The sequence below is a fragment of the Equus przewalskii genome, chromosome 22 (genome assembly GCF_037783145.1).
Source record: "Equus przewalskii isolate Varuska chromosome 22, EquPr2, whole genome shotgun sequence".
NCBI classification, from domain to species: Eukaryota; Metazoa; Chordata; class Mammalia; order Perissodactyla; family Equidae; genus Equus; species Equus przewalskii.
The window spans coordinates 25,953,021-25,978,328 of record NC_091852.1 but is presented as its reverse complement, the minus strand read 5'-3'; the positions used below and the strand labels follow the sequence as shown (position 1 = coordinate 25,978,328).

Genomic DNA, 25,308 nt, shown 5'->3' with positions numbered 1-25,308 from the left:
TTTTACCCTTTCGACTAAGCCAATTTAAAACATACCTGAACTCTAAATCTCCAAGTCGATCCTACAGGAATCCCAGGAATAGGTCCATAATGATTAGAAGGAACAATAGTACACTCTCTAGTGCGACCAACACAGGCCATTCCCTACAAGCGACAGAACAAGCTGTTTGAGAAATCAGTTACATTAAACCTTAAAGAAAGCCCTCAATTCCCATAAAATAGAAACCCAACTATTTATATGATTAACAATATATAACAATTTATATGAATAAATTCACATATGATGAACAATTATATAAATTAACAATTTGTATGATTAAACAATATAGTTATTTGTTACCATTTCTGAAACTTCAAGTTTATACCATTACTACTATTGGTATTGAAACATTATAACTTGCATTACAGTTATAAACATTATAACTAAGGAAAAAAGTAGACTTTCTTCTTTACCCTGCCCCAATCTCTCCGGCTTTCAGTACTAGCTGATGGCATCTTTGCTTTCTTTTTACTCATCTTGAGTCTTTCACCAGCCTTTACAACTTCACTGGAATCAGTTTTACAGGAAGGACAATACCTTTAAAAGAGGGGAGGGGGGAAAAAAAGGAATTTTGATAATACCATATTAAAGCCAGTAACAGAATAATGGCCTTTCTGGGTTAGAAAAGTTTTAATATGTAATATTTGGTGTATATTACAGGGCTTCAGCTAGCATTTAGGTATTAAACTTATCAAAATATTTACTTGGGTAAGCTGGCTGGAAAAACCCTTGTCATTCTTTTAGAGAACTTACAAGATTTTAATATCATAAATTCTCAAATTCAGTTCAAATGCCCAAATAAAGCTGTCCAATTCAAATAGCACCATGAGCTCTGATCTTATTACTAATGGTGAGAACAGAAATTACTCATTTGAAGTTCTTATCATTAAAACAAAGGTAGCAAGAATAGATGATTCTAGGCTGAACACTAAGTTATGCAATTGATACATCTCCCCATCTAAATTGGTTATTAGAATTCTGAAAGTCAAAAAATGTATAAACTATTGTAACTATACAGGACTGAAGGATGTTTGTTTATATCAGCCTTCTCCCTAGGCTCAGTTTTAATTCCCTATACTTGTTTGTCCTTTAGCCTATAAATTTATAGTTGGTTATCCTATGTAACTTATATATCATTATAAGCTGCCGTAAATCATTTCTGAAAAGCAAAGTATGTCTATAGAATGAGATGGGGCTATTCTTGTGTCACCAAGGAATGGAAACTCTGGGAATATCCTAACAAAGATGGACTGGCTACTCCCTTCATTAATCTCAAATTTCTTTGTCTGTACTATTTCATAATTATCTGTTCCATGTAGCCTACCAAGCAAACAAGAAGACAGCTATGCTCACTAGTTAATTCTGACTGCCTACTTATGAGATATCTTGTTCAGTTCTATGGAAAAGAAAAATGTAAATAATTCAGTCCCTGCTTCTGAGAAAATTAGTTAGGCAGTGAGATACAGAGACAAATTCAAGACAAAATTATATAGGAGAAAGCAATAAATACTATCAAGTAAAATCCATTCTACTGGGAAATCAGGAAAGCTTCCAAAAATTAATTTGTTCTACGAAAGAGTGTATTTTACCTGACCTGCTAACCTTTATATAACTATAATTTTATCAAAGGTCTTATGAGTGAAGCAGGTATTCTCTCTGTCTGATGAGAAAGTGAGTTCTCATCACACGTTCGATATACAAATGACATGATTTGGAGAAGTAGAAAACAAAATTTATGGTTAAAGAGTTCCAGATGAAGTGAAGGATCTCAATCTGAATGTAGAGATACTCCAAGAGTAATCTAAGACAGTCTTCTATAGGATAATGTAAGACTTCTATATTAAGATAATAAAATCTTCCCTGGAATTCATCCCTTCATCAGGTTTGTTCAAAACCTCCTATATTCCACGCATTATTTTGGTGCTAGGCATAAATGTTTCTGATCAAAATGTTTGTACACAGTAGTTAAGGAAAACTAGTACACACAATGAAACAATTTCAGGAAGTGGTTAAGTGCTATAAAGGAAATACATCAGGGTTATGTGGGTGGTAAGAGTGATTAGAAATGGTATGTGTCCTTAGATAGAGTAAGCTTCTGAGGTGGTATTCCAGCTGAGACCAGAGAAGTCAGTCGTATGAGGAAGCCAAGGAAGGCATTCCAGACAAAGTCCTGGGGTCCTGAGGCATAAGAAGGAATGGTATGCTTTGAAGAACATAAAAGTGGATTTAGCTGGTTTAGTAAACAAACTGGATAGTGATAAGCAATGAGGTTAGACAGTTGGCAGGGGCCAGGTCACAGATGGCAAGGGCTCAGATTTCATTCTAAGTGCAAAAGGAGGACAGTAGAAGTTTTATACAGGTGAGTAACCTGACTCAGGACTTAGTAAGATCATTCTGCTGCTATGGTATAAAGGACAACTAGTGGGCAATGTGAAAGCAAGGAGACTAGGAATTTATTATACAGTTCAGGGAAGAGATGGTGTTTTGGATTGGGGGGTGAGAACAGAGAAAGATATGGAGCAATGACAAGATTTGCTCATATATTATTGGATGTAGAGTACATGAAGAGGGCAAAGAGGGAATAAAAGATGAAGTTTAGCTTTTTGGCATAAACAAGTGGGTAAGATGATGCTATTTATTTACTGAAGATTGGGGAAGGAGCAGGATTTTAGGGGATGTGCTTGTGTAAATCAAGATTTGTGATGCCAGTCAAATATGCAGTTGAACTAAGAATATAAAGCTCAGGGGAGATTAGATCTGAAGATACAAATTCAGAACCATTAGCTTGGTATTTAAAGTCTCTTGATTGGATGAGGTCATCTAGGGAGCAAGTATGAAGAGAGAAAACAAGTGAGTAGTGCTTTGGAAAACTCTGAAATCTGGTAGATGAGAGAAAACTAACAAGAGACTAAGAAGGAAAGACTGGTGAAGTAGGAGGAAAATTAGATCACATGGTATCATATAATCCATCAAAAGAGAGTTAGCAACTGAGCAGTACAGTAAGGAGAGGACTGAGAAGTGATCATTGAGTTTGGCAATACAGAATGTGTCTGTGACCCTAACATAAGCAGATATAGTGTAGTAGTGGGAAGGAGAGTCCGATTGGAGAGCTGAGATATGAATGGCAGGAGAGAAAATGGAAATCATCAGTGGAGACAGCTCTTGAGAAGCTTTGCCATGAAGAGAGCAGAGAATTGGTGTAGGCAGCTGGTGGGAAAAATGGGATCAAAGGAAAGGCGTGTGTGTGTGCATGTTTTGAAAACTCAGGAGATTCTAGGATACTAATGAGAATAACCCCGTAATGGCAATTTGGGAGAGGAATTAACTGCAGGAATGAAGTTCCTGGAACTGTGAAAGCAGGTAGAAGGGTTTGCATTTTAGAGGTGGAAATATACAGTCCACAGAAACAAAAGGGAAGAAAAACACGAGACTTCAGAGGAAATACAGTTACTGGTGATGGTAAAATTCAGGATGTGACCATGCAAGGTAGTGGTAGGGGGAGGTGAAGAAGTTATATCCCTTCCCTCTTGTCCCACCCCTAGAGCCTCTACTGTAACACAATAACAACCTTCCCCACAGGTGGGAAGAGACCAAAGGAACGGAGAACAATCTATTCTTCAGAAAAGCTACCCTACTGTGATGTTAGTATTTCTGAGAATGTCATCCCTCTAAGTTAACCTTCCATGCTAGCAACATAGTCCATACTTTAAAAAGAAAAAAGTTCTTAATATTACATTAGAAAGTTCATTATGAAACTTTTGGCACATTTTTATCAGTTTCTTTTCTAATCATTTCTTTTTGTAGCCAACACTACTCAGTAGAAGTATACAGATTTTGGCAAGTGTATTTGACCTTGGTCCTTGGTTCTACTTATTAACCTCATAGGATTAAATATCATAATCCATATAAAGCACTTTGTTAGCATCTAGCATATATTAAGCACTTAATAACTACTAAGTACTATTATAGAATATAATAGGCGCATCTAAAATAATTTGGGGAAAAGGGGACCATTCACAAAGGCTTCCCAGATGAAGTCATAGTTAAGCGAAAACTTGGAAGATGTATATCATCTTAAAGTTAAGCAAAGAGGAAAACGTTTTCAAGAAGAAAATGTGTCAAGTGTCAAGCCCAGAGGAGACAAAGAACATGAGTTATTTAAGGAGCTGAAAGACATTTAATCTGGCTAGAGTGTAGAATATTTGGGGAAATGGAAGAGGAAAATGGTAAGAGATACAGCTGGAGAAAATCAGGTATAACAGAACATTTCTGAAGCAAAAAAGGAACAAATGGATTTGCATTTTTGAAAGAATAGACTCCATACTGGAGAAGGGACTGGAGGGATTAAAAAATGGAGCTAGAGACTAGTTCAGAAGCTGTCATAATAACTGAATAAAAGGTATTGATGCCAAGTAACCATTGGCTATAAAATTTTAAGCATTTAATACACAGTCTGTATCTTTAGAAATCTACTTTTGGTGGTTCAAATGCATACGTCACATTCAATTCTAACAAAGGAACAACAAAAAAAACCCTGATAATCATACCAGTACTCCTCTTCAGGGACCTTATCCAAAGGTGGATTCAGGCAGTAAATATGATAGGCCATGTTACATTCATCACACAGAAGCTGCATGTTGGGTTCCTGTTTTCCACCACATATACGACAGGAGCAAGAACGGCAGTTCTTATCTGGGTCTCCACCACAAAAGTCACATTCAGGGTCATTTTTCCCTATTAAATACAAAATTACAGCAAGCTCAGTCTTAAAAATCATTTTTACATCTATGAATCTTATAAAGAAAAATCCATGAAAATAGCATACAGGATTTTTTTTTTTTTAAGATTTTATTTTTTTTCCTTTTTCTCCCCAAAGCCCACAGGTACATAGCTGTATATTCTTCGTTGTGGGTCCTTCTAGTTGTGGCATGTAGGACGCTGCCTCAGCGTAGCTTGATGAGCAGTGCCATGTCCGTGCCCAGGATTTGAACAAACGAAACACTCGGCTGCCTGCAGCGGAGTGCGCGAACTTAACCACTCGGCCACAGGGCCAGCCCCAGCATACAGCATTTTTAATGAAGAGAAAGGATCGATAGGAATAATCAAGTGTGGACTTTAAGAATAAATGCCTGAGGGGCTGGCCTGGTGGCACAGTGGTTAAGTTCACATTCTGCTTCAGCAGCCTGGGGTTCACAGGTTCGGATCCTGGACACAGACCTACACACCACTCAGCAAGCCACGCTGTGGCAGCATCCCACATACAAAAAAACAGAGTAAGACTGGCACAGATGTTAGCTCAGGGCCAATCTTTCTCAACAAAAAAAAAAAAAAAGAAAGAAAAGAAGAATAAATGCCTGAGCTTCATTCGAGGTTTATGAATAAAAATATCAGGGATGGGACCCAGGCGTATGCCAGTGATAAACTGCCTAATTACCTAATTACCTGCAAGCACGAGGATAATGTATATTTTTGCCTTAAAAATTTATTGATTAGAACCACAGTTCCCCAAATGTGCACCAAGAGGCCCAGGGGCAATGCAGTAAACTCAACGGGGCACCAAAGGATATTATGAAATTTCAAGGGAAAGACAATACTCTGTTGAACAAAGTTGTGTGGACCTAACTACTTAATAAATGGAACTGTTAGGTACCATCTATTCTGCAGATCCAAACCTTTCCTTGAGTCAGCTAAATAGGTTTACTCATCAAGTTACCTTTTATTCCTAGGATATAACCATACAAGTAGTCATATAGAGTATGCTTTAAGGTTCTTAATTCAAATCTAGACATATTAGCATTGCAACCTCAAAAAATGAGAATGGCCTAGACTAGTAACAAGAAAGTCTATTTACTGATCTGTTAAAGGTCTTGTCTTGTTTTAATCTTGCATGACTATGGTAAAAAGAGGTTAGGCAGCTCTCTTTAGTTTTGAGTATTTCTTTTCCAGAATACTAGACATTGACATGTGGCATAAAGCCAATGGATTGCTCTCCACGAAAAATTCAGAATTAAGAGAGCATGAGACACTAAAATATTTGAAAGGACAGTGAGTGAACCATGAAGGAAAAGACCTAGAATCTAGTTTTACCTGTCACCAACTAGCTGTAACATATTAAGCAAGTAAAATATGCATAATAAAGAGGCAGGGCTACATTCTAACATTCTAATGACTATATAAGCCTGATTTATTATCTGCCAGAAATTCAAGGCTCAACCAGCATTATTATTCTCAGGCTCTACTGATAATAAGTCTTATTATGAAAAATTAATCTTGGATGGCTGCAAAATTACTGAAAAGGGTTTTTTATTTAGACAGAATCTATAATAGAGGAAACACAGCAAGAAAATGGCAATAAAATGCCAAGCTGAGAAAACATTTCTTTGAAAACAAATTTTTATCATTTGAGAAAAATCCATTAAACCAAAATAGATCTTAGATCAAAACTGTTTTCTTGAAAACTAATTTGTATGGTCTACAGTTTTATACTTCCCCAAGTGATTCCCTGGCTAGTTAAAAAGCCAACCATGTACTATATATATAGTCTAAGCCCATAAGAAAAATTCATACTTAAAAACTTTCCATCTGCCAATGAAAGAGGATGGGCTCCAGGTTTCTCAATCTTGAAGATTTCATTTACGAATGTTATCTGGCAGTCATTTAATTTTCCTTCGGAACCCCTGTTTAAAAAACAAAGAAAGGTTAACTTCTGCCAGCAAAATCTAAACGATGTGCAAATAATTAAAAGTCATTTTGGAAACACACTAAACTTTGTACACAAATTGGGATTATAGCTATGCTAACCACTCTGAGCTATCGTTTCCAATAGTAGGAAAACTCCAATAGTGATTAGTTAATATTCAAAGTGTAACTTTAGTGTAATATTATTAGGAAAAAAAATTTAGATACTTCACATAGATTATCTGGCAAGAAGATAACTACCTTGTAAACTTAAAGACTAGACAAAAGGATACTCTGTCAATTAGAATGAAAGATTGAAACATATTTCTAATAAATACAGTAAGTTTCTGGGTAAAAGATGACTTCCTATTAAAAAGAAGTCTTTCAAATCTAAGCCATATTTTTCAGACACAATTTATACCTGTTTGCATACGCTTCTTCAAAGTTTCCTGCTATGACGGTGGAATTGTATACTTCTCTCCTTTTAATCTGTTAACTTTTGCTTTATATTTCTGAAGCTACGTTATTGGCTGCATACAGATTTAGAATTCTTAAATCTTCTTATGAAATATCTCTATGTCTAGTAATGCATTCTGTATCAAAAGTGTATCTTTGTTTTTTTGGTTAGCATTTGCTCAAGTATTTTTTCCATCCTCTCACCTTTTCTTTTAAAAATTTAGTGTCAAATATACACAAATGCAGAAAACTGCAGATAAAAGTATAGTTTAACCAATTATATGTATCCTTATAATCACCAAGCGTGACAGGCGATATAACTGTTAACTACCTCAAAAGCCCCTGAAATGCTCCCTCTCAATCACCATCTCTTTACTCCCTTCCAAGAGTATCTACCTTAATTTTCTTCAGTCTTACCACCTGTTTGCCTCCCTAAGCAAATGGTATAGTTTTGCCTGTTTTAAAGACTCTAATTTATAAATTCCCACATGATCTCTTTCTTATTTGCAATTTGTTGAAGAATTCCCATATTTGTCCTACAGTTTCCCACAGTCTTGATTTTGATATTTGCAATCCCAAAGTGTAGTTTAAATAGTTTTTTCTGTCATTTGTATTACCAGTAATCAATAGTTGGATCCAAAGTAGAGGTCAAAAAAACTTTGATCTGCTGCCTGTTTTTGTAAATAAAGTTTTTCTGGAACATAGCTATACCTACTCATTTATGTATTCTCTATGGTTGGAGTGGTGCTACAATGGCAGAATTGAGTAGTTTTAACAGTCAAGACCATCTAGCTGCCAAAGGTGAAACTATTCACCATCTAGCCCTTTACAGAAAAGATTGCCAATCTTTGCATTTAGAAACGCTTAATCAAATTTAGGTTTAGTTTTTGGTAAAACTATTTATAGGTTTATTTCCATTAGGAAGTACCTACACTTAGTTGTCTTTTCCTCTGATGACAGCAGACACAGATGCTCAATGCCTAGATTTATGAATTCACTGAAGACTGGAAAATGTTGATATTCCAGTTCTATCATTCCCTTCTCACTTATTTGCTAAAATAATTCCATAAGGAGAAACTTGACCTCATCAACTACTGGATGGCTCAGTGATAATAAGATCATACAACAAATGCAGCTTAGATGCTTTCTTTAGCAGTTTTTAAAGGAAATAGTTCTCTAACATCCTATACAGGTGACCAATGAGTTTCTATAATTACTAGGGATTCAGATACATATTTTAAGTGTTTCAATCCACTGTAGTTAATTTTCCTTATTGGTGTTCAAATTGTCTCATCTTTAGCCAACGGGATCTTCCAGGTGACTCGAAAATCTTTCTGACAAGATAACAGTCTTTGTGGGCTTCCCTTTTATTCCCAACACAAGATGTTCCAAGTTCATCTTGTACATTTTCTGCCCCCAGCCTGGAGTCTCATCTACAAGGAAGCCTGGTTTCTTTTAGGTGGAAATGGTATTTCAAGATCACAATTTAGGCACTAGAAAAGCTTACTGCAACTGGATTGATCACCATTTCTAGGCTTTTTCAGGAGACAGAGCTACAAAATTTAAACATACATTCAATATATGTACAAAATACCTCATGAGTTCATACAAATATTTTCTGTTCAAATTCAAGGTAAGGGTAAATTCACTTAAAAAAAGAATTACATACCCGTTTCTGCCCCCCCACCATCAGAAAATTCTAGTTCTCAAAGACACTAGAGATGTCTAAATTAGAATGCTACAAATATTTCTTTGCTTTATCCCACATTATATACAAGACATTCTCATCAGTTGTCACTATGATTACTGAAAGCAGTTTAAAATTTTGCATATTTCCCCCGTCTTACAGTTACATCTACAGTGTCAGATCATATAACCATCACATACTATACTTTCTCTTTATGTATCTCCTTTAGTCCTAGTTCTAAACATAGAAATATTTTTAATGTTTATCACCACTCTTTATGTCAAATTTTCTTCAGCCATCTTGATGGTCTGATGCTAGTTCTCTAGAAGATTCCCCAGGAAGGGTTCATGAGAATACCTCCTCTAGTTCTTACAAGTTAATGACAATTTGTCTCCAGCCTTTATACTGAAGGCCAGTTTGGCTCAACTTAAAATCCTTGGCCCATTTTTTCTTGACTCATGCATATCTTTGTGGGATGCTTTCCTTGTAAGGATGTTATCCTGGTTCCTTATTTTTTCTTTTTCTCCTAATTTTGTATGGAATTTGACATCAATGCTTTTCTTTTTATAAAATTAATTTTCTTGAACCTTTAGAGGGTATAATTTCACTTAGCTTTCCTAGTTCACAGTCACTGAGTTCCACAGAGCTCACTTTTTGTTGTTTTTTTTTTTTGACAAATACAGAAAACTATGGCAGCTAAAATTTAATCTGACAAAACAGATTGGTGATTATCTGGGGCCAAGGCTGAGGGTGTTGGTGGTTAACTCTAATGGAGCCCAGAGGAAGTTTCTAGGGTGATAAAAATGTTCTATAGCTTGATTACAATGGTGGCAGGGGTATATATACTTGCCAATATTCACTTGAAATATGTAGTTCATATTATTGCATGTAAATTATGCCTCAAAAATTACTTTAAGGGGCTGGCCCGGTAGCATAGTGGTTAAGTTTGCACACTCCCTTGGTGGCCTGGCGTTCACAGGTTCAGATCCCGGGCGCAGACCTAGCACTGCTTGTCAAGTCACGCTTGTGGTGACATCCCAGATAAAACAGAGGAAGACTGGCACAGATGTTAGCTCAGCAACAATCTTCCTCAAGCAAAAAGAGGAAGATTGGCAACAGATGTTAGCTCAGGGCCAATCTTCCTCACAAAAAACCCCCAGAAACCAAAAACCAAAAAATTACTTTAAAAAAAGACACTATGGAAGCTTCCTTTCTGAAATCTCCTGGCTCTATTCCCCTTCCCTATTTTTACTGAACCTTTTCTTCTTTTGTCTTTTATTGTCTCTGTCTTATTCAATTAGGATTGCATTCCCAGTAGTTTCTTCTCAATATGGGGCTTTATCCTGGAATAGAACTTGAGCTGACTAATTCTGAGAGTTCATATGGCTCTAATCACTTCAGACCTTCCTGCAATCTGCTTATACTCATCCAAAGTGGAGTGCATACCCCTTCTAGCTTGAGTTGCTATTATTACTTACCTATTGTTGCACACACACACACAAATCACCCGAAAACTAGCAGCTTAAAACAAAAATTATCTCACTGTGAATCACGAATTTGGGAGCTTCTTAGCTGGGTAGTCCTGGCTCAAGGTCTTTCCTGAGGTTTCAGTGAAGCTCTTGACCAGGTCTGCAGTCTCTCATCTAAAAGCTCAACTGAAGGAAGACCAACAGGCTGTCTGAATCCTTACCACATGGCAGCTGGCTTCCCCCAGAAGACAGTGATCTGAGGGAGCTGAAAATGGAAGCTTCAATGTTTTTATAACTGAATCTCAGAAGTGGCATAGCATCACTTCTGCCACATTCTACTGGTCACACGGAACACCCCAGTAAAATGTGGGAGGGAACTATGTAAGGTCTAAGTACCAGGAAGCAGGAATCACTGGGGGTTATTTTGAAAAAAGGTCGCCATAGCTGCTCAAAACAGCTTGCTGAGCAAATTTACTATTTTGGATTCTTGGGTCCATCATACATCCTGTAGTAACCCTCTCCTTCCTCTTGCACAGCCACTGATACCACGGAGGACTTGAAGCTTTCAGTTGTTCATCTCACCAGGTATTTTGGGTTTTGGATTAGCTATTTTTTCATGAGGACATTTAGGGAGATTAAAAATCCATGTTGTTGCCGTCTTTCTGGAATCCCATACATGCCTGTATTTTCAACTTCTGTGACTTTATATTTAAGAAGACTCTCATAAGCAGCAAATGGGTTTTTGTTTTAATCTAGTCTTGATTTGTGTCTTTAATTGTAATATGTAGCTCATTGTAGTTAATATAATGGCTGATATATTTGAACTTGTTTCTACCATTTTACTATGTTTTCTATTTTATCTACCTTTTTGTTTCTTTTACTCTTCTTGGTTGCCTTCTTTTAGATTATTTCAATAGCTATTCTATTTCCATCTTAATTTTCTAATATTTTTAATTTTTAATGGTTCTTAGAGAATGTAGCATGCAAACCTGACAAATCATTTCTACTTTAAGTTGTACTTTCACTACTTCCCTGATCATGTCAGAATCACACAGCTTCATTTATCAACCCCATCTTTGGCACCGTTACCATGCATTTTATTCTTCAGATTTTAAACTTCAGTAGTGTTTTGAATAACCTTTTTGTACTTACTCATACAGTTATCCTTCCTCTGTTCTCAATTCCTTTCTGCATTTCTAAGTTTCTATCTGAGACCACCTTCATTCTGCTTAAAGAACTCCCTTTAATATTTCTTTTAGAGCAGGTCTGTGGTATTGAATTCTCAGGTTTGGTTTGATAACGTCTTTATCTTGGCCTCAGTTTTTTGGAGGATATTTTCATTAGAAATGTATTTCTAAGTTGAGAATTTTTTAAATCAGTGTTTTCAGACGTCATTCCATTGCCTTCTAGCTTACATTGTTTCTGATGAAAACTCAGCCGTCTTCCCTTTGTTTTTATCTTTAGTTTTCAGCAACCTTACTGCAATATGCCACCATGTGTTTTCTTTTTGTTTATTCTGCTTCAGGGTCACAGAACTTCAATCTGGGCTGATATTTTTTTTATCAGTTTTGGAAAATTATAGCTATTATATTTCCAAATACTGTTTTCACCCTACTCTCTTTTTTGTGGGAACTACAAATAGACGTAATACATACCTTTTCACCAAGTCCCACAGACTTGTCTAACAGTCTTCTGTGTTGTTTTCCATTATTTTTTCCATGTTTCAGTTTGGATATTTTTCATTGACTTGTCTTTGAGTTCACAAATCCTATCTTCTGATGTGTCTTATCTGCTGTTAAACCAATCTAATGAGGTCTTAAGCTTCAGATACTATATTTTTCAGTTCTAGAATCTCCATATGATTATTTTAGAGAGTCCAATTTTCAGTTGAAATTCTCCATCTTTTCATCCATTTTCTTGAGCGTATCAATCACAATTACTTTAAAGTCCCTGCCTCATGACTTGAATTATCAAGATCACCTATGGGCCCATTTTTATTGTTCGTTTTTCTTCTTCTGGTTTTTGATTATGTGGCCCTGTCTCTTGCTAGCACAGTATCTTGTGCTCCATCGTATATAGTATATATAAAACACTAGAGACTTCAGGAGCTATTTTACCATAAAGAAGGTCCAACCATCCTTCTGCTGGGGAGATACTGTGGTGGTTTAACATTTTAGTCAGCAACTATACTGAAGCAAGGCTTTGGTAAGATTTAGTCTACATGTTTGCCTTAGCCATCCACAGTTTTCAACTAAGAGCCTGTTGTATACTCTGTGGGACCACTCCACCAGTGATCTCAAAATCTATGTTTGCCTTCTAAGACTCCTGAAAATTCCACTCTGCTTTTTACTTACATTATTAGCATCTTGCCCAGCAGAAGCCCAGTATTTAGCAAAAGTTCTGAGAGGAAAACAGGCCATGTGCTTGAGGCATCCCAAATATCTGCCCAAAGCTCTGATTTCTGTCCCCATCCTGGCCTCAGTTGCTTTCAACTAGATTTGAACTGTATCCATAATTAGCAGAGTTCCCAGGGCAAAAAGCAACTTTAAAAGCCAACTGCTTTCTAAAGTTCTTCCCTTTCCAGAGTCATAGCCCCGATAGTTCTCCTTGCCTCTCTGTTGCCTTCAAACAGATAACTGTATTTGATCTGGCTACTCTAGTTGTTTTAGGTAAGAATCCTGATCTACTGCCAGCTATTCTATCCTCCCTGGAAACAGAAACCTTCCATGTACTTTTATAAGTGCCTCAATAAATGTCACAAAAACAAACAGATCAAAACTAAAATCACTTTTTCTATCATTTTAGTAGAAAGCTTACCACATCCATTTTCTCTGCACAAAACTGATGAAGCAACAGACCAACAACCAAAATGTGTAAAGTGTCAATTCATTCAAGAAATGTCATATTTCACTGAATCTAATAAACCACCAATTCTAAAATGCATTATTTTATGTACTATCAAAAAAGAAATTGGCTTGCAATGGGGCAGTCTAAGAAGAACCTTCAAATAAAGCTGCAACACCAAATGGAAGCCAACAACTATAGGACACATTATTTTATGAAATCTCAAGAAAGAACAAAGTCTGAGATGAGCTAAGAGGGACCCTCAAACAAAGCTAAGATGGCAAATGGTCTCTCTCATAGTTAAAAGATGAATGGGAAATAAACCACAGTGCAGATACAGACAGAAAATAAACGTGCTCATTTCAATATTACCACTGGGTATAAGGAGAAAAGGTAGCCTCTGAGAACTGAACCATAATAAGGTATGATTCATGCAGGTTTGCAGATATGAATTCACACTATCTGTGTGGTCTAAAAAAGCAGAGAGAATTTAACTTCAAGTTAGATGGCACTCCAAGGTGTAGAGCAGAAGCAATTCAAATCTCCAAAAGAACCCAGCTTCGTTTAGTCCAACAGTAATTTTAAGATACATCCAAATTTCAGAGATGTTAAAATATGAAAAACTGTTAATCTCAGATTCTATGAAATATTGCATTGACTGAATACCCATTGCAACTAGTGCCTAGAAAAGGGCCTGGAACACAGATGCAAACAAAAATCAAGGTATCAACATTCCAGTGGTATGATAAGTAGAATAATGAGCCCCAAAGATGTCCATGTCCTAAGCCTAGAAAGCTATGAATATGTTACCTTACATGGCAAAAGGGACTTTGCAGATATGATTAAGTTAATGACCCTGAAATAGGAGGATTATCCAAGTGGGCCCAGTGTAATCACAGGAGACCTTAAAAGTGGAAGAAGGAAGGAAAAGAGAGTCAGAGAGATGCAATATTGTTGGCTTTGAAAGTGGAGGAAACGGGTGATGGGCCAAGGAATTGGGAGGTCTCTAAAATCCAGAAAACGCAAGGAAATGGATTCTCCTTTGGGGTCTCCAAAAAGGAACACATCCCTGCTGACACTTTGCTTTTAGCCCAGTGAAACCCATGTAAGACTTGACCTACAGAACTGCAAAGTAATAAGTTTTATTGTTTAAGCCACTAAGTTTGTGGCAATTTGTTGCAGCAACAATAGTAACCTAATACAAGTAGGGCAAGAGAAACAAGTAAATGTCAGGTGATAATTAATACTATAGAGAAAAATACATCAGAGTAAGGGAAAATTCAAGTAACCTATGCATGGTATAAGCATGTATGATTTTACACAGTGTGATCAAGAAAGGCCTCTTTTGAAGTGGTGCTTGAACAAAGAACTGATATGACAGCCAGAGCAAGCCAAATGAATAGTTGTGTGGGGCAGACCACGTAGAGGGAACAGTAAATGCAATAGCTCTGAAGCAAGAACATAGTATATGATTAAGCAACACAAACAAGGAGGCCAATATGGTTGGAAAACAGCAAGCTTTGATTTATAACTTGACATGGACACCAAATTTGTATTCTGTAAGAATGGTACATTCAACGAAATGAACATTACTGAAGAGATTTCATGATAAACAAGTATGGATAAAGTTTAGTAAGTAAATAAAACCCTATAAAAATGACAGTGAAAATAAAGTAAGTCCATCCATAAATTATTTTCTTGATATGGGATTCAAATTCTATTTATGAATATTTAAACTAGTATAACTTCATGTGGTATTAAATACAATGTAAATTATAATAGTAAGTGAACAAAAGTATTTTGAAGAAAGGATTTAAACCCTAAACTTTTATTTTAAATTTTCTTCAAAGCTAAAATATAAACAGAAAATGACAAGTTAAAAATAGAATTTGATAACTAGAGTTAGTTTAAGCATATTCACTTTTTGGTACTCACAAATTAAAAATAGAAACAAGCATGAACTTTAACTCCAAGTTCCCTTATCAAATCTCCAAGGCAGATTAAAAATCATGTCCTCTATTTGCTTCTTCCTTTGCACCTTCAATACAATAGAGAGGATCAAAGCTGAAGGTTAGTTCTTTGCAAAAGTCTAATAAAACTGATAAACCTCTGGTGAGATTGATTAAAAAGTCACAAACTAAATTCAGGAATAAAAAAGGGAACATCACAACAAAGACTGCACACATTAAAAGATGAGACTACCAAATAGACTTACAACAATAAACTAAAATTTAGATAAAATCAACAAGTTCCTAGAAAATTAAATCCTATTTCAAGAAGAAATAGAAAATGTAAGTCCTATGATCATTACAGAAATTGAATCAATCATAAAAAAGCTTCCCACGAAAAAAACTAAGCCCCAGAGGACTTGACTGAGAAGTTTACCAAACATTCAAGAAAAGGACACAAAATTCTACCTAAGATAGAACAAGAATATTCCACCAAATTATTTTATAAAACTAGCATAATTTGTGGAGGATAGCTAGATAGGGAAATAAAGATGCAAATTTTACTCATGGACACAAATCCAAAAATCCACACAAAATATTGTCAAACCAAATCTAGGAAAGCATATCCACAAAATACATTTTAATTATTGGTGAAATTTTGAAAGTTTTTTCTTGGAGATCAGGGGGAAAAAGGATGCCTGCTATCACTACTTCCTTTCAACAATGCACTAAAGAGCAGCAGGTGAATAAAGACAAGAGGAAGAAATCAAAGGAAAAGACAAACAAAAATGTCGTAATTCACAGATGATGATTACAATCATAAAAATTCCCAAACAATAATCTACATGTAAATTACAATGAGTAAATCTAGTAAGGCTTACTGGATCCAAAGTCAAAGGTTACTTATATACCAGTAACAAAGAGAAAAATGAAGTAACAATAGCACTTATAGTAATAAGTGGTACCTAAGGTTAAATAAGGATAAAAGACGTAAAAGATCAGATCTCTGGAGAGAATTATATCAGGTTAAACCTCATAACTGCCAATATTCAAGTATTTTGAACCTACAGAGACATATTTCATATGGTTAAACCTAATAAAACATGAGAAAAACACATTAAAGATCAAAATAAATAAAGAAAAATCACATTAATGGATTAGATTCAATGCAATACCTATCAAATTCCCAATGGTTTTTACATGGAAATTACCAGACTGACTGGAGAATTCAAAAAGAAGTACACAGAGCTAAGAAGTACACAGAGAACTACTGAAGACCAAGGTAGGAAGACCTGCTCTGTTACACTATGAAAGTGTGGAATTGATATAAGAATACACGAAACAGACAATGGTACACAATAGACATCAGATGGACACATCACATATAAAGATACTTGATATGAGGTGATATTGAAGATCAATGAGGAAAATGGGCTTTTCAGTAAATGGTCCTAGGAAAAATGATTATCCCACTGTATTAAGGTAAGTCAAGCCCTTATCTCACACTGTACACAAAAACCTGCTTCAACTGGATTAAAGACCTAAACAAAGGCAAAACCACCAACCATTTATAAGGTAATAATGGAGAATACCTTTATGTTCTCTGGGTAGGGAAAAGTTTCTTCCCCCTCACTCCACATTTTATTGATATATAATTGGCATAGCAGTATATAAGTTTAAGGTATACAACAATGATTTGATATACGTATTTATTGACAATTACCACAAAAAATTTAGTAAACATCACCTCACATAGTTACAATATTTTTTCTTGCGATAAGAACTTTTAAGATCTACTCTCAAATATACAATACAGTATTGTTAACTATAATCACCACGTTGTACATTACATCCCCAGAACTTATCTTACAACTGGAAGTTTGTACCTTTTGACCACCTTCTCCCATTTCCATTCCCCCATACACATACCCCAGAGAGCTTCTTAAGCAAGACATGGAAAGTATAAGGGAAAAAATTTGATAAATTCGACTACATAAATTAAGAATACTATTCAAACACAAGGAGAAAAGATAAGTCATAGAATTGGAGGATATATTTTCTCCACATATAACTGAAATGGTCAAGTCTCCACAATTAGAACTCCTAAAAATCCGTAAGACAGACTACCCAATTAACAACGAAACACCAATGTTTGGAACAGGATCCTCACAAAAGACATCCAAATTGCCAATAAACATAAGAAAAGGTTCTCAAATCTCATTAACAGTGAGTGAAATGCAAATCAAAGCCACAATGATGTACTATTTTATTATAAGCCCACCAATTAGCAAAAACAAGTCTGACAAAATTAAGTGTGAATGAGAATGAAAGCAATGTGAACACTCATACTGTTGTGGAAGTGTAATCTGGTATCGCTCAAATATTTGGTCCTATCAAAGTTGAAGATGCAGAGGTTCTACAACCCAGCAACTCTACTTCTAGACAAGATGTTCCCTACAGAAACTAACGTACATAAGCACCAGGACACAGATATGTCATGGCAGCATTATCTGTAACAGCCCCAAACTGTCTATCAACAGCAGAATACACTTATACTAACACTTATTATTTATCTGCTCTTTCCAGTGAGGGGGAAAGACTCTTAACCATGAAAAAAAGTTACCATCCACAGGCCACACTGGTTCCTTTTTGGCTCTTGTGTTCCTAACATGTCTGGTAAAAACTTAATGATGGAGAACATAATACTTTACAGTACAGTGTGTTTTACTGTTGGGATAGCTATCACATAATTGTTCTCTCTAGTAAGCCAATATTTTCCTATCTATAATTTCCACTCAATCTTAGTTCTAGTTCCCAAAGCCAGGGTGCTCCATTTTAACCATACCTCAGAATCATTCAGGGAAACATTTTTAAAATAGCAAGTTTTTTTTTAGTTCAATAATATGAGTACTACTATTATCTCCTTCTATTGTGTACACGTGCTTTCTTGTACTTCCTACATTCAAGTACATTATAAGACTCCCTATATAACCAATTTATGTAGATGCTTTCTCCATTTATTCATGATTAATATCCATATTTGAATTTCAAGTTGCTCAGAATTCATAATTGAGTTACACCTTTAGTATGGCAATAGAATCACACTTGGGTTTGTAGAAAGCTCTGAAACTGTTTTCTAAAATATAAGCTATTTTCAGCACCTCATGATGTTCTTTTTATTTAAGAGACAGCAAACTTTTTCTCTGAAGGGTCAGAGAGTAAGTAGTTTAGGTTTTGCAAGCCAGATACTCTCAGTCGCAACCACTCAACAATGCTGTAGAGCACAAAAACAGTCATAGATAATATGTAAATGGATGGGCACTGCTGTGTTTCAATAATTTTATTTTCATAAAAACAGGCAGCCAGTAGGCTATAGTCTACTGACCCCTGCTTTATATTACTAACCATAAGCAGATGTTTGATCCCAGACTTGTCACCTCCATGTTACAATAGATACAATATATCCATTATATATAATATATACTTGTTATATATAACAAATATAATACTAATATAATATATATTTTAATTCAGTTAACCAGAACTTGACAACAGTGTTAGTTTGGCTGCTTCTCTTATATAAAAGAAAACTGTCAAGGTCATCCCAGAATCCCCAATGCTCAACACAAATGTAGCTCTAAGAATTCATTCTAAAAGAAATACAAAAAAACGCATACACAGGGGCTGGCCCGGTGGCGCAGCGGTTAAGTTCGCACGTTCCGCTTTGGCGGCCCGGGGTTCGCCGGTTCAGATCCCGGGTATGGACCTACACACCGCTTGTCAAGCCATGCTGTGGCAGACGTCCCACATATAAAGTAGAGGAAGATGGGCACGGATGTTAGCTCAGGGCCAGTCTTCCTCAGCAAAAAGAGGAAGATTGGCGGCAGATGTTAGCTCAGGGCTAATCTTCCTCAAAAAAAAAAAAAGCATACACAAGTTGTTTACTTACACATTATAATAAATAACTGGAAATAGAAAGTAAATTAGTGACTATTTATCCAATAAACTCTATTCAGAAGAATCAGACACAGAAAGATGGTGATACATTTTCCTAAGTGTAAAAAAGTAGCTGTGAAACAATGTATAATACTATAGCAGTTGAGGGAAACATCTAAAAGTGTTTCTTAAAGAATTGATGATGGAAGTATCTGAGTGACCTGGTATTTTGGGTGACGTTTTACATTTTGAATTCTCTTAATTAAGCTTGTTAAATTCTGTAAGTTGGAGAAAATTACTATGAAGGAAAATTTCAGCTAGTCTTGCAAGTCCAGGAGACAGCTGGTTAGACATTCACTGCTATTAAATCAACACAGATCCTCATAGCAACCATAGCTATCGAAATGCTTTTGTTTATTATTTGGTTTAATCTAGAAGAATCCTGTGAGGTAAACAAAGATTTCTCTAATAGAATACGCAGTTATTTCCAAGATGCTTTCAAATAATATCTCCAGGCTTAAAGTAGTGATGGAGATTTAAGGGCCATTCTTAAAAAATTCTCAAGAATTTATATTAAAAAAAAAAAGTTATCCTTTGGAATGTAGATTTTCATCTTTCATGGATTCCATCTTTTTTACTAAGGAACATGTGATTAATACCTAAAAATTACATTCCTTGATTAATTCAATAAGGCAATGGCATTGGTGAAGCGAATCTTACCCCAAGAAAATATTCACATGAAGTTCTTTTTTGGTCCTTGAGATTGTCTTCAAAGCAGTGATTTCTGCATCAAACCAAAATCCTCTATTACCAGGATTTTCTACATTGTAGTTAACCATTACCACATCACCAACATTTAGTTCATTCCATTTCAAAGTGGTTCTAGCTCGTGGTCGAAGATCCTTGACATTTATTTCTACAGTACCACTTTCTGGGTATCTGAGGAGAGAAAGAGAAGAATCTCATAACACCGCTTATGAGTATCACCAAAGATGACTAAAATTACATCCAACGTATATAAAAAACTAGTCATATTATTATTAATGGCATTTAAAGTAAATGGTATTTATTCATGATTTTAACTGCCAGAGTAAACAATTCTTGCTAAAATCTTAACAAGACATTCTTTGCTAGCTTGGTGGGTAGGAGTAGGGGTAGGTAAAAAACACAAGTACTTCTTGTTCCACATTTTATTAACCCAAGTTTAAGAATTACTTTAATAGGGGGCCAGCCCGGTAGCGCAGCAGTTAAGCGCACACGTTCTGCTTCAGTGGCCCGGGGTTCACCGGTTCAGATCCCAGGTGCGGACATGGCACTGCTTGGCACATCATGCTGTGGTAGGCATCCCACATATAAAGTAGAAGAAGGTGGGCACAGATGTGAGCTCAGGGCCAGTCTTCCTCAGCAAAAAGAGGAGGATTGGCAGCAGTTAGCTCAGGGCTAATCTTCCTCAAAAACAAAAACAAAGAAAGAAAGAAAGAAAAAAGAATTACTTTAATAGGACTAGATGCTGACTTCTTCCTGAACTTGGAACCAGTTCACTGAGTTCTGCCATTTCCTTTATGCATAATAAGAACACGAACCTAGTACGTTTCAATAGCCTCCATTTTTCCAGGAAGAGAAAGCTAAGATTCTAGTTCTTACATTCCCCTAATAACGGCAAAACAAAACAAAAAAATTTTATATGTATCAGAAAGTGGAACCACGTGACAGAATTCTAGCACAAGCTTTTTTTTTTTTAAATATTTCCCTCCCACCCCAACGAGTTAAATTCCCAACACTGTTTTTTTTTAAGATTTTATTTTTCCTTTTTCTCCCCAAAGCTCCCGGTACATAGTTGTTGTATTTTTAGTTGTGGGTCCTTCTAGTTGTGGCATGTGAGATGCGCCTCAGCATGGCTTGATGAGTGGTGCCATGTCTGCACCCAGGACTCGAACTGGTGAAACCCTGGGCCACTGAAGCGGAGTGCGCAAACTTAACCACTCGGCCACGGGGCCAGCCCCTCTAGCACAATCTTGATTTTCTGTTTCTAAAGGTAAGCTTAGCATAAACCTAAACCTGACCTGAACTGAAAGCTGTAGAACATTCCTCAGTTTCAGGCCTAACTTCTGGTAGCAGTAAGCCAAAGACAGCAATGTAACAGTCCACAATGGTTTCTATAAAATTAAGACCTATTGCCTTTATATATTGCTTGGTAGTAGAGGGACAAAGAAATGAGTAATATGTGGTTCCTGCTCCTGGAAAGCTCAATCTATTGGGGTAGGCCAAACTACTATGGCAGTGCTTCTCAAAGTGTCGTCCCCAGACCAACAGCATCAGCATCACCTGGGAACACGTTAGAAATGCAAACTCTTGGGCTCCACTTCGGATCTACTGAATCAGAAACTCTGGGAATGACGTCCAGCAATCTATTTTCACAAATTCTCTCAGTAATTCTAAAGCATGCTCAAGTTTGATAACCTACAGTGCTATGGGAACAAAAGAATAATTAAATATCATACCTAGTGCAACAGCATTAACAAGGTAGAAACTAAGGGAAGAAACCATTAACCCGTAACCAGCTGAGTGCCTGCTTAAAATGTAAGTTGGTCTGGAATGGGAAGCAGCTCTAGCAGCTAGCTTTAGTTCTCCTGAATCAAACAAGTACTATGCAAGCCTAGGACTCTCACAGTGTATCTAACTCATTTAGAATAAACGGATATTAATTCTGGGTGGGATCTTTAGTTAATCACCCAATTTAATCAAGTCTGTTCAAATTTTACTTAATTGGGGAAAAAAAAAGGTCTCAGGATTAGCAAGGGGCCTCAGAGAGGATCTAGCCCATTTACCCCCTCAGTGTCGTAATTCCCTTCTACTACAAGCCTTCCAAATAACCATGCAACCTCTGCTCAAACAGTAAGTGATGAAAGTCAGTTTTAACCCTAAGAAAAGCCATTCTGTCTTCATGTAGCTCTGACACAGGAAAAAGAAAATACTACTACATCAAAGATAAGCTTTAAAACTCATATTATGCCTCAATTCCATGAAGAAATCTATACACTTTCTCCATGAAAGACCTAATACTTGACAGTCTAAATGTTCCTGCTACTCGCAATCTTCTCTTCTAAATAAAAACATTTTAAATAAATTTCCTTCAATTCATATGACAGTTTTGAATCCTTTTATCATCCTAGTTTCTTCATGGGTTTAAATTCCCATTTCAGCATTTGCTACTGCGTATCCTTGGGAAAGTCACTAAACCTCTCTATGACTATTTCTCATGTGTAAAATGTACCTAATGGTAACTAACCTCATATGGTTGTTTTGAGAACTAAATTGAGAAGACTTGTATAGCACTTAAAACAGTACATGATGAGATAAGTAAATGTCAGTTGTTAATATTGTCATTATCACACAGAAATAATCCTAAAGAAACCGACAAGTACAAAGCCATGTCTACGGTTCTACTCTTCTCCCATTTCAATCTCATTTTTTAATGGTCAAACATTAAGTCTCTAGCCCAACACTTGGTGTTTATATGTTCATGTTGTTTCACATTGGTTTGGTCAGAAAAATAATCAACATTTTTTCCAACCTATAAAACAAAATTAAACTAGGTATTTTAGGGCTTTTCTAATTCTAAAGTTGTGAATTTGTTTTCTACCTCAATATTCTTAAGGCCATATAGGATAGAAAACTATTTTTAGATGAGACTCTTTTCTCAGCTGTAAGGTGAAAATTATATTTTGACATCATGACACTATCATCTACTTCTGTAAAGTGCAGGAAAGCATACTTCAATGGCAAGAAAATTCTCCATTTATTTGCCTACGTTTGTCAAAATTAGATACCAAGAATGGAAATATTTTGAACAAAGTAGAGAACTTGCACAGTTTTAAAATTGTATATAAAATCATGTTTAGCAGAGATAAGGCAAAAATAAATCATTCCAAACATCAGAGCAAGGGAATGTAAGCTATGTTTGCCCTGAAACTAAATCTGTATGACTTCAGAACAGAAATACATGGTCAAGTTTATGTACAGGCATACCTCATTTTTACTGCACTTCGCAGATACTGCTTTTTTTGGTTTTGTTTTTACAAACTGAAAGTTTGTGGCAACCCTGCATCAAGCAAGTCTATCAGTGCAATTTAACCAACAGCATTTGCTGCTCACCTTGTGTCTCTGTGTCACGCTTTGGTAATTCTCGCAATATTTCAAACATTTTCATTATTATATTTGTTACAGTGATCTGTGATCTTTGATGTTACTATTGTAATTTCTGGGGTACCATGAAACCACACCCATGTAACACGGTGAACTTAATCAAAAATGTGTGTGTTGACTGCTCCACTGATGGGCCATTTCCCCATCTCTGTCCCTCTCCTAGGGCCTCTCTATTCCCTAAGACACAACAATATTGACATTAGGCCAATTATAACTCTATAATGGCCTCTAAGTGTTCAAGTAAAAGGAAGAGTCACACATCTCTCACATTAAATCAAAAGCTAGAAATGATTAAGCTCAGTGAGGAAGGCACGTGGAAAGCTGAGACAGGCCAAAAGGCTAGGCCTCCTGCTCCACAAAAAATTAACCAAGTTGTGAATGCAAATGAAAAGTTCTTGAAGGAAGTCATAAGTGTGACTCCAATGAACATATGAATGATAAAGTGAAATAGCCTTATAGCTGATATAGAGAAAGTTTTACTGGTCTTGACAAAAGATCAAACCAACCACAATATTCCCTCAAACCAACACCTAATCCAGAGCAAAGCCCTAACTCTTCAATTCTGTGAAGGCTGAGAGAGGTGAGGAAGCCGCAGAAGAAAAGTTTGAAGCTAGCAGAGGTTGGTTCATGCAGTTTAAGGAAAGATGCTGTCTCCATAACACAGAAGAGCAAGGTGAAGCAGCAACTGCTCATGTAGAAGCTGCAGCAAGATATCCATAAGATCTAGCTAACATAAATCAATGAAGATTTTCATTGTAGAAAAAACAGTCTTATAGTGCAAGAAGATGCCATCTAGGACTTTCGTAGCTACAGAGAAGTCAATGCCTAGCTTCAAAGGACAGGCTGACTCTCTCATTGAGGGCTAATGCAGCTGGTGACTAAATTGAAGCCAATGTTCATTTACCATTCTGAAAATTCTAGGGCCCTTAAGAATTATGTTAAATCTACTCTGACTGTGCTCTATAAATGGAACAACAAAGTCTGGAAGACAGTATGCGTGTTTACAACATGTTTACTGAGTATCTGAAGCCCAATATTGAGACTTACTGCTCAGAAAAAGATTCCTTTCAAATTATTACTGCTCACTGACAATGCACCCGGTCACCCAAGAGCTCTGATGGAGATGTAAACAAGACTAATGTTTTCATACCTTCTAACACAGTATCGATTCTGCAGCCCATGGATCAAGGAGTCAGTTCGACTTTCAACTCTTGTTGTTGTCGTTACTTTTTTTTTTTTAAAGATTTTTTTATTTTTCCTTTTTTCTCCCCAAAGCCCCCCGGTACATAGTTGTATATTCTTCGTTGTGGGTCCTTCTAGTTGTGGCATGTGGGATGCTGCCTCAGCGTGGTTTGATGAGCAGTGCCATGTCCGCGCCCAGGATTCGAACCAACGAAACACTGGGCCACCTGCAGCGGAGCGCGCGAACTTAACCACTCGGCCACGGGGCCAGCCCCAATGTTGTTATTATTTTTTAGATTGTTCCTGAGCTAACTAATCTGTTGTCAATCTTTGTTTTTCCCTTTTTCTTCTTCCCCCCAAAGGCCCAGTACATAGTCGTATATCCTAGTTGTAGGTTCTTCTAGCTCTGCTATGTGGGACGCCACCTCAACATGGCTTGATGAGCGATGCTAGGTCAGCACCCAGGATCCAAACCAGCGAAACCCTGGGCCACCAAAGCAGGGCATGCAAACTTAACCACTCAGCCACAGGGCTGGCCCCTCAAGTCTTATTATTTAAGAAATAGGTTTTGTAAGGCTATGGCTGCCATAGATAGTGATTCCTCTGATGGATCTGGGCAAAGTAAATTCAAAACTTTTTGAAAAGGATTCAGTATTCCAGATGCCATCAAGAACATTTGTGGGGCCAGCCCCGTGGCTAAGTGGTTAAGTTCGCACACTCTGCTTCAGCAGCCTGCAGTTTCACTGGTTCGGATCCTGGGCAAAGACAAGGCACCACTCATCAGGCCATGCTGAGGTGGCATCTCACATAGCACAACCAGAAGGAGCTGCAACTCGAATATACAACTACATACTGGGGGGCT

At 36.6% G+C, this 25,308-nt stretch overlaps 1 protein-coding gene across 12 annotated transcripts in view; it reads right to left on the bottom strand.

Annotated features, from left to right (window-relative positions):
* Positions 1-25,308, bottom strand: part of UHRF2 (ubiquitin like with PHD and ring finger domains 2) — a 121,624-nt gene that overhangs the window by 62,288 nt on the left and 34,028 nt on the right. For 10 of the 12 annotated variants that reach the window (XR_011531584.1, XR_011531585.1, XM_070590139.1 and 7 more), the window contains 5 exons: positions 19,779-19,997; positions 6,607-6,716; positions 4,587-4,773; positions 453-576; positions 36-143 (listed from right to left, as the gene is read on the bottom strand). Coding sequence is in view for 10 of the 12 variants with exons in the window: in XM_070590139.1 (XP_070446240.1) it covers positions 36-143; positions 453-576; positions 4,587-4,773; positions 6,607-6,716; positions 19,779-19,997 (748 nt within the window). In the remaining 2 variants the exon portion in view is untranslated. The remainder of the gene's footprint in view (positions 1-35; positions 144-452; positions 577-4,586; positions 4,774-6,606; positions 6,717-19,778; positions 19,998-25,308) is intronic. The other 2 variants (XM_070590141.1, XM_070590142.1) reach the window with 1 other exon arrangement.